The sequence below is a fragment of the Wyeomyia smithii genome, chromosome 2, assembly GCF_029784165.1.
Source record: "Wyeomyia smithii strain HCP4-BCI-WySm-NY-G18 chromosome 2, ASM2978416v1, whole genome shotgun sequence".
Lineage (NCBI taxonomy): Eukaryota > Metazoa > Arthropoda > Insecta > Diptera > Culicidae > Wyeomyia > Wyeomyia smithii.
Window position 1 is genome coordinate 202,415,792 of NC_073695.1, and position 9,905 is coordinate 202,425,696.

Genomic DNA, 9,905 nt, shown 5'->3' on the forward strand with positions numbered 1-9,905 from the left:
TCTGAGCCAAACGAACAAGAAAGGTATTGCAATCAGGTACAATAAAGGACGTGTTTATTTTCATACGTTTTTCTCGGTCTATTGCTAAACAATGAATTAGGAATGCTTGAAAATTGCATTATCACAGTGATTTTTAACCGGGTGTTCACGAACCTTTTGTATGGTTAACAAAACAATGAGCAATTTTGGTGAAGATGTATAAAATTAAACATGAACATGAAATTATACTCCATCACTGTTTTGCGATGCTCTTCATTATTACTCAGGACTTTAATCGTCACCACCGATTATACGAGTCGAATAAAAAAGTTAAAAGAGATCAGGCACCTCTGGAATGTGAAACCCTGTTGCCAAGTTGGCCATTTTTTTCTTCGCTTATCTCTGTCTCTCTCTCTCTCTCTCTCTCTCTCTCTCTCTCTAAGTATCTCTAAACAATACTAGCAACATTACTGACAGTTCTTGTCTTTGATAATGAGTGTGCAAGCTTTCTAATGGCGACACCAGAAATATTGCTGCCTACCTACAAAACAAAATTTAAACATAATCGTTATTTTTCTGGACGAAGAAATCGCCATCGAATGGCCTGTCAGTTCGTCTGGGGTCATATGTTTCTTTCCTGACGATCAGGGATGTTTTCAGCAGTGTTCGACGGTTTTCCATGCTGGTAGACTAAGTCAATTATTATCACTCGTGCCAATTTGTCAATTTCGTTATTTCATTTGATAATTTGAGATTCCAGATTACTACAGTGATGTGAGTTTGCCTAAACTCGTAGTAACCAAATTAAAATGCATGAGTTACGATCCCTTTTGAACTCTAATTCAAAATTTGTTATCTGTTGTTTTATTAATTTTTTTCTTTCAAAAATTAGCAAAACAGAACCGATAAAAAGCTACGTATTTGCGTATGTTTGCAATACCAAATTTCGTGATGTGAGATAACATATCCACATGAGTCCCAGGAAGTAAAAATTCGAAATACTTTGTTGCGGACCAAACACTCAAGACTATATTCTATTAATGCTTCTACCTTAACCTTGGTATGATCCAATTTAATTTTGTAGGTTGACAAAACCGTGAGCAACATTTTCGTTTTAGAAAGAGAGAGCTCACTTAAATAAATTTTGATAACTTTATACATACAAATACAAATTGTTTCATTACGATCTTTCTGTTTATTAGTAAAAAATGCTCTGATTACTAGTTTCTCATATCAACTACCGAAGAAAGTAAACATCGTGAGCAGAATGAGCAGGAGCGTTGTCTTGATGAAAAAACACTCTTTTCTTCGCCTTTTGCAGTGATTCTGCCATAATGTCTTGATTTCAACATATAATCGATCCAATAATGTACAAGATTATTGTTCATTGATTGTTTCACCATGGTCAAGAAAGTTGATGCCCTGTGAATAAAAAAAAAAGACTGGCAACACTTTTGCGGTCGATTGCTGCATTTTTGCGTGCTTTGGACGACTTTCATCAAGTGAAAGTCACTGACTGCTGACTACCGATTGGACTATGGATTCTAGTGGTGGTGGATCCATGTTTCATCTATTGTTGCGAATCGCTGATGCTGTTCAAGGGATAGGGAGAAGTTAAAGGGATAAGCATATGTACAACGCATGCTTTTGTTCTTCGCCTTCAGAAAATCCTGAAATTCGAAAAGAACGAACAATCCCACTTGCTTTTTGTTTTGTTTTCGCATCTTGATTGATTTCTGTTGCAATAATTTTTAGCAGATGTTAAGTTTCGTCAAAGCTGCCGTTTAGAGCTCTAACAACACTAAAACGCGTGGACAATCTCAAAGCAGACAGCTGCTTAGAAAGAATTTTGATGCAGAACTACATCTTAGGGGAAGGCTGTATAGAGGTGTAAATTGAACATCTTAAATCGGAACATGTAACTCGATTAGTTTTCAACGGATTTTCTTTATTCTCCTAACAATCGGTTGAAAAAGAGCTACCCGTTCATCAAAATGTGAAAAGTCCTCAATCTGGTTAATAAAATAGGAGGGTGATATCCAAGATACGACCGCATGACGTTGGACTACGGTATTTTTATATTCCATTAAAACAATAGTAGACGGAATTGTAACTCTACAATTTCTGCAATTCTATCCAACAGCGCATTTCTAAATGCTGAGACGTTGAAGCGTTCTAAATAGGAGAATGGATCTTTCATATTAGAACTGTCACTTTAGAAAAACTTTTGTTCGTAGCTGCACTACCAAAACAATCATTTAATTTTGCGAATTGGGTAAAATTTTCCTATCTCATCAAAAAGCAAACTCAACGAAACTATCTGAAATTGAAGACCAGAACGATTCAAGCGGAATTTCTAAGACTGGAAATTGTTTGACATTAAATCGATAAAACTCATGCTAGGTTAGCTCCAGCCCAACATACAAATTCATGTATTTTGAGGAATTACGTTCACTTTAATAACTCCAAAAAGCAAGAAAACTTTACCAATAATTTATGGTACTCTTTTATCCGATAATTCATGGTACTCAAATAAAACCTGTTTTGATCAAAATAAAATGTTTAGCAAATAAGTGTGGATCATGCATCGATAGTAATTTTGTAAAATGTAGCTAAATGGAATTAAGAGTGACGCTGGTGGTAATAACAGAAATGCTACCCGAGGACAGGACGGAGAAAGAACTGGTTGCAGGATTCCTCCGGCGAGTGGAATTACGTTACCAGCGATGGAACGACTTTGAGGAGGGGAAAACAACACCTCGTGGGCGTTTACAACCAAGACGCTCTTAATTAGAGAAGGCACTTGGGACGCTGTTACACGAGACGGAAAAAATTCAGCCGATTGAAGTTCCCTTAGAGCACTTGCCACCATCTGCCTCAGCATTGAACCAGTGAACTGTAGTCTAGTTTGAAATGCAGTTCTGTGGAGGAGTACGTAAGTAAACTGATGTTAAATAGTCACAAAGTCTTTGGTTCATGGCTTCACGATACGTGGTTGGCGAGTCTTCTTCTGAAGGGCCTACCGGAAAAACACGAGCCTATGATTATGGGTTTCGAAACGTCCGAGACCAAAATTACCGCGGGTACAGTTAGGGCAAAATTCCGTAGGACGTGAAAGTGAGCTGCGTAACGAAGTTAGTTCCAGTGACGATGCGTTCTACAGTTATGCTTAGACGAAACATGAAAAGAAAACCGCAATAAAGTGCGGAGTGTCAGAAGCGAGAGGCCAATGGCAAGAAGGAGGTTCTCAAAGAAGCATGCTGCGTTCGGTACCCGTGAAGTGTCGTCTGACGCGATCGAGGAAAGGATTTTTGACTCGGGGCGACGTCTCACATGTGCCACAACAATGTTATTTCGAATGGTGCCAAAGAGGTGGCTAATCTTCTATGCATTTCAGACCTAGTGCTCAGTTCAATGTTCGTGAGCAAAATTCGTTACAGCGGGTATCGTTTAGTTTTCATGAAGGACGTTTGTTAAGTTCGATCGCAATCCAACAAACTAGTCGCTGTTGATAGCAAGTTTTGTATCTTGCAAAGGAAGCAGACGACACGGTACTATCGCACCGACGAAACCTGCTATGTGAAATAGCTAGAAGCATTCGATTCCGGGATGGGTCATTGTCATACCCCTGATGAACCACATTATGATTACCAATCTATACCATAACCAACTCTATGCTTAGTGAACACTATAAAAAAATGTCACGATTGCCTCAAGTGTTTTTGCACTTGACTCAATTCGTCACATCACACTGCAAGTTGAAGTGATTTAGTGTTGATTTCTTGAAGATTAACACTTTCTAATAAAATTATCTTGCGTTTGAAACAGGTTAATGGAAATCACCATCGTATTATAATGAATATCTCTTATATTATCACCACTGTTTAAATCAATTGAATTACAGCTGCAATTCCAATTGACAAACGTCAAAACCATAAAGCGAAACAAAAATAGTGACGATGGCGAACGGCGAAAGCAGCACATTAACCCAGAGATCAAAATTTTATTTGAGCGTAAGTTTTATGAATCTCTTAAATTAAAATAACAATTAAACGACTCTTTTACAGATCCTGAAATCGATTGCATCGATACAGTGACAGGGATCATCTCTAGGATCATCTTGTTATTAAATTAAAAATCTAAAATAAAATAAAAATTGGAAATCTTAAATAAAAAGAAGTTTCTTGAATTTATTGTGAATTTATATAATTATCCAACTGACCAACATCACGTATCTCAAACATAAGCATATCAACAAAGATTAACATAACAACAAAAAATAAAGTGATTTGCTGTTGATTTCATCGTTCTTTGCATTAATATATTTCGAAAGATTTAGGAGTTATTAATATATTTCGAAAGAGTTAGGCAAGTACTGCGAATTCAACAGCAAATCACTTTACTCCGACGTGATTTTTATTTAAAGTGAAGAGAAAAGGCAAAATAAATGTCATTCGTTGTTATAAACTAGTACGTGTGGGACGCTTTCATTGATTCTTGTGATTTGGCCAATCCCTGCGATTATAATAGTCATTTTCACGTGTACTGTGTCAAATCACTGAATAAGTGCATTAGGATTTATGTGGGCCGATGGAGAACGTTTCAATAGGCGGAAGCGGATATTTTCTGACGTAAATCTAGCATCGTAGGATAGTGTTTGTCTAAAAGGTGTTTCAATTAAAATCTGCTCACACTGACATTGCCCTAACTTTTGAAAAATTGGGTAAAATCAAATGATATTTAACGTACAAATAGTAAACAATACAATGCTGTCAGTTGATTTCATCAGGTGGCAAAAGTTTTCAAAATGTCGTCGAAAGAGCAGTGCGTTCGTGAAAAAGTTTTGTACGAGTACTTCAAAAATCAGCATTTGTCGCACCGCAACATCGGGATAAAGCTAAGAATCGTGGATTCTACGGTGTCTAGTATAGTAAAACGTTTCAAATAACGTCTGAGTGTGGGTTGGAAGCTCGAGATGTGGCATGAAGGTTCACTTGAGTGCGTCTTTCGTGCAGAGGACCAAAACACGAACCGGACTACGTTCGTTGAGGTGAAACGGGATTGTGGCCTTTTCCTATACAATTTTGAGGTTAGAGTTTTTTTTACTTCTGTATTTTGATCGTAAAAAATTCGGCTTCCACTAAATAAACAGCACTCAAATTGCTACTTCAGGCATGCAACAGTTGTGAAAACAATTGATCAAAGTTTCATGTACGTAGTCTTCATAAATCAAGAAAAATTAGATTGCAAAATTCTAGTTGATCGCGACCACGTCCCGATTCACCTAGGTCCAAGAATCCCCAAACCGAGACGGGAAGCAAAATGCGACCGCGAAAAGTCGTGCGCGGTAGCTGTGCGATCAAAAGTAGACCAAGCCACACTGTTGCGTGATGGATGATGAGACGTGTATCAAGGCAGACTTCAAGCAGATACTTGCAAACCTGTACATCACGGCCAAGGAAAGGTTCGATGTTCCCGAAGACCTCAGGTCGCAGAAGGTCTCGAAATTCGCCAAGAAGTTTCTAATTTGGCAAGCCATTTGCACATGCGGAAATCGGAGCACTCCGTTCGTCACCGATAGCTCTATGAATGGGCAAGTGTATCTGAGAAAGTGCCTCCAGAAGTGGCTCTTTCCTTTCCTCAAGCATCACAATGGTTCGACGCTTATCAGGCAGGATTTGGCATCCTGCCACTACTCCGAGGAGGTGGTAGAGGTGTACAAGGAGAACGGAGTCGATTTTGTGCCAAAAAAGCTGAACCCTCCAAAGACTCCGGAATTGTGCCCGGTCAAGAAGTAGTGAGTCATTATTAAAGGACACCTAGAACGACCTAAAGTTGTGAAGAATGTCGAAGAAATGAAGAGGGCACGGATCAATACGACTCCAGAAGAAACATTCTTTCTCAGCAGCGAGTATTCGGCGCTAAGGTGATGTGTCATGTCCTTATATTCTAAAGACGGAGTGGGATTTTCTGAACCAGGTCGTGAACTATGGTTTGACCATACCGTCAGCTTCGCGATGTTCACAGTTCTTGAGGAACCCTTGGCATACAGACATTGATTAGTTTTTATTTATATCCATAAATGGAAAATGAACTGTTTGAGTAGTTTTACTTGAAAAATTTTCGTTACTTCGATACTTTACGATACTTTCGTTAATTCGGTACTAAACACAACTAAGCAAGTGCAAAACTTAATAAAATGTAATTCTTTTAAACTGTAGGTGCTTTCCAGACATGTTAATACAGTTTTGCAACGGTGAAGGTTTTGTTAAACATAGTTTTTTTCCTTAACTGTCTTCATAACAACAATCTGCTTGTGTATACTCTCGCAAAAATTACTAAATATATTGATTCCACAAATTTATCCTCATTACAAGGCGTGTTGTGCTCAAAGAGATCAGCAGCATAGACGACGGCATTGGTTACCCTGACTGGCAACTGACCCTGTTCCTGTGTCTATCTTGGTCAATAGTTTTACTCACGCTTATCAAAGGTAAGTAGACTTTAGGTTTCTTATCGCTTCATTAAGATAGCAAACGTTTACTGCATCAACAGGTGTCAAATCCGCCGGAAAGGCATCGTACTTTCTTGCTCTCTTCCCCTACCTGGTGATGACGATACTGCTGGTGCGCGCTTGTACCTTGCCGGGGGCTGTCAACGGAATCGTGTATTTTCTGAAACCTCAATGGGATAAAATTCTGGAACCTAAGGTTTGGTACGCTGCCGTGACGCAGTGCTTCTTCTCGCTGTCGATCTGCTTCGGAAACATTATCATGTACTCCTCGTACAACAAGTTCCGCCACAACGTTCACCGGGACGCTACGATTGTCACATCTATCGATACCCTGACGTCGCTGTTAGCCGGCTGTACAATTTTCGGCATCCTGGGACATCTGGCGCACGTGGTTGGCACCGACGAGGTTGGAACGGTCGTGAAACCTGGTGCTGGACTTGCGTTTATTTCCTATCCCGAGGCCATCGCGAAATTTGATGTAGTGCCACAAGTTTTCTCGGTTATGTTCTTCCTGATGCTGTTCGTACTCGGCATTGGCAGCAACGTGGCAATGACGTCCTGTGTAATGACCGTCATCCGAGATCAGTTTCCCAGGGTAAAGAATTGGCAGGCAGCATCCGTAATTGCAGTTTGTGGAGTCTGCCTCGGAAGCATTTATGTGACACCGGTAAGATTTAATTTGTATGAAGATTGTGAAGATCACCAATCGACGTGTTTTTATTTATTTCAGGGCGGTCAGTATATCCTTACTCTTGTAGATCATTTCGGTGCTTCATTTATAGCTCTGGTGTTGGCAATTGCGGAACTTCTCGCCATTGGCTGGATCTATGGAGTCGAGCGGTTCTGTAAGGACGTTGAATTCATGCTGGGATCTCGGCCAAACATTTACTGGCGATTGTGCTGGCGATGGATAACACCATTACTGATGATCGTTATCTTAATATATAGCTTAGCGACGCTGGAACCACTCACCTATCAAGGATATACTTATCCGTCGATTGCATATGGTAACCTACTGGATAAATTTGGCATCAAGAGATGTATGCTTGAATGTTTTTATTCCCAGCCCTAGGTTGGTGTATTTCAGCGTTTGGTCTTCTGCAGCTTCCTATTTGGGGTTTCTATGCGGTTTTAAAACAAGATGGAGAAACCTTTTCGCAGGTTAGTACCTAAACATTACTACTGACGTGAATTTTTCAACACTTTCAAATGGCTTTTTTTAGAAAATCATGAACACGTTCCGACCGCTTCAAAACTGGGGACCAATCGAACCAGCCCTGAACCAAGAGTACAAAAAATTTGTCAACGAAGACTGATGACGCATCCGCCAATGGAGCCGGTGCAATATTATGAAAACGGTACTTTTTTAATTCCGAATTTCAACGGAATGGCGTAACGGTAGACCCAAGTGTAAAAAAGTATTACAATCAGTGACGATGTGATTTCATTGTACGAGATAGTTTAAACTTGTGTAAATGATTTTATTGATTAAACATTCGTAAATAAAATAGTTTACAATCTTTGCCTGGAAACCCCCTGTTGTCCACATTTACTGTCGATCAAAATCAAAAATAGTCAGCTAACATTGCATGAGATGTACATGATCTTATGCTCCGAAAGTAAAATATTACAAGATGAACTACTAAAAAATAAAACAAATTTTAACAAAAATCAGTATGAGAACAGATATACAATGCGAGCGAACTGTTTCACTGGATAAGGCACAAGACGGACACCAGAAGGTTAAATTGATAATATCAATACATTCCCATCTAAAGCAATTATGCCAAAGCACTTCCATATAATATAGACACCCATTGTGACGGTGAAATGCACTTTGTGATACACCCTTCTTGCGGACACAAAACTGTACCCTAATCGTCGTCCTTTTCGCGTGTTGGATCGATATCGACCAGAGAGGCGGCTTCGTCGCAGGCCACAAAGATCAAATGTCCATTCACCGGGTCGACACGAGTTGCCGGCAGTGACTGGTCCTTGTCCACAAGAATTCTCTGATAAAAAACAAAAGACAATCGAGAACGTTCGCCTTATTTTTTAACCAATAGTTCATAAAGTCTTACCTTTAAAATTTCCGCTTTGGATTTGCCCTGGGCACCAAACATGCACACTTTCGCATTGTTGATAAGCGGATACGTCATCGTTACTCTGTTTGGAGGCGGCTTCGGCGAGTTTTCTATCGGAGCAATCAACATATTCTTCTCATCCAACAATGGATGATCGGGAAACAGCGAAGCCGTATGTCCATCGGGCCCAATGCCAAGCAGTAACATATCAAAAGACGGAATTTCCTTGCTTTTCTCCAAACCGAAAGCCTTACGGATAGTTTTTTCGTAATCTGCAGCCGCTTCCTTTGGGCTCAGTGCAGTGTTGACTGGATAAAAAGACGATTTAGGGACCTCACTTCTTCGATCGAGAAGATCACGCTTATAGATTCCGTAGGTGGAATCTTTGCTATCAACAGGTACGATACGCTCATCACAGAGAAAAATCTGCCACTTGTTAAAGTCAGTTCGAAGATCGTACAAGCCCTCCGCTACAATATCTGCTAGAGATCCACCTAAAATAATTACTAAATAAGCCACCAAATAAAACATTGCCAATTTTATAACTTTACCTGACACGCCTACGCGAAAGTAATCCTGCTTCTGCAGTGTTTCATTGGCGTATTTCTCCAGTAAGCCCAGAATTTCATCGCAGATGACCTCGCCGACAACGTAGTAGCTTAAGGTGGAACTCATCGTGGACAGTGTTTCTTTGAATTCGCAGCTGATTGCGATGGCACACGCGAAATATCAATTGCACAGAGCACTCTGATAGCCGAACTCGAACGTTCTTGAGAAAGACAACAGTTATGATGTCAGCAGCAGCGATTAGAAGTGCGTCTCGGTTATGCAGCGCAGCAAAACACAAAACAAAACAAACGTCACTGCCGCAGCTTCCAGGGTTGAGTACACTTACTCACTTGAACAGAAGCTTGGTTATGCGAAGCGATGGTTGTGTACAAGGTTGCGTGCAACTATTGTCCGTATTTGAAATAGAGATGTCTATGTAACGTTTTTTGTTAAATGTAGGAATTTAATATCTCTAATATTATTAACAATGCCAATGCGTTGCGACTAACGTAGCTCAGAATACTTATGCAATTTTATTGTAGTGGAATTACGTCTTAAATGCACAACTTTTCAAAAAAAAGAACAAGACGAACGAAAAATATGAGTTCTTGAAGATATTCATAAACATGGTTGTGAAATTAAGAATCAGTTCCTGAGAGGCGATTGGGCTGAAATTTTCAGCGTTTGTTTGCCTATTGCAAAATTTTAATTATTTTGTAATTAGAGTTGTGTGGATTAGACGTCCAAATCACGAAAAGTTCAATAATGTCTACTACACA

The 9,905-nt window shown here is 39.6% G+C and overlaps 2 protein-coding genes across 3 annotated transcripts in view; one reads left to right on the forward strand and one right to left on the reverse strand.

The window, feature by feature from the left end:
• The window catches only part of LOC129722788 (sodium-dependent nutrient amino acid transporter 1), a 45,974-nt gene extending 37,936 nt beyond the window's left edge, over window positions 1-8,038 (forward strand). For both annotated transcript variants that reach the window (XM_055676541.1, XM_055676542.1), the window contains exons 5-9: window positions 6,357-6,472; window positions 6,535-7,160; window positions 7,224-7,500; window positions 7,560-7,654; window positions 7,717-8,038. In XM_055676541.1, the coding sequence (XP_055532516.1) occupies window positions 6,357-6,472; window positions 6,535-7,160; window positions 7,224-7,500; window positions 7,560-7,654; window positions 7,717-7,809 (1,207 nt within the window). In that variant the 3' untranslated portion in view covers window positions 7,810-8,038. The remainder of the gene's footprint in view (window positions 1-6,356; window positions 6,473-6,534; window positions 7,161-7,223; window positions 7,501-7,559; window positions 7,655-7,716) is intronic.
• On the reverse strand, window positions 7,954-9,430 carry LOC129722789 (6-phosphogluconolactonase). The gene is made up of 3 exons (XM_055676543.1): window positions 9,129-9,430; window positions 8,575-9,071; window positions 7,954-8,505 (listed from the first exon to the last, which is right to left on the reverse strand). Exons 1-3 carry the CDS (start codon window positions 9,250-9,252, stop codon window positions 8,368-8,370), a joined length of 759 nt encoding a protein of 252 aa, XP_055532518.1. The 5' UTR covers window positions 9,253-9,430; the 3' UTR covers window positions 7,954-8,367.
• Between the last annotated feature and the right edge of the window lie 475 nt (window positions 9,431-9,905).

Coding starts and splice junctions, on each gene's coding strand:
- LOC129722789 (XM_055676543.1), bottom strand. CDS start 9,252: ATGAGTTCCACCTTAAGCTACTACGTTGTCGGCGAGGTCATCTGCGAT. Junction 9,072..9,128: donor CTTTCGCGTAGGCGTGTCAG/GTAAAGTTATAA, acceptor TAATTATTTTAG/GTGGATCTCTAGCAGATATT. Junction 8,506..8,574: donor CCAAAGCGGAAATTTTAAAG/GTAAGACTTTAT, acceptor GTTTTTTATCAG/AGAATTCTTGTGGACAAGGA.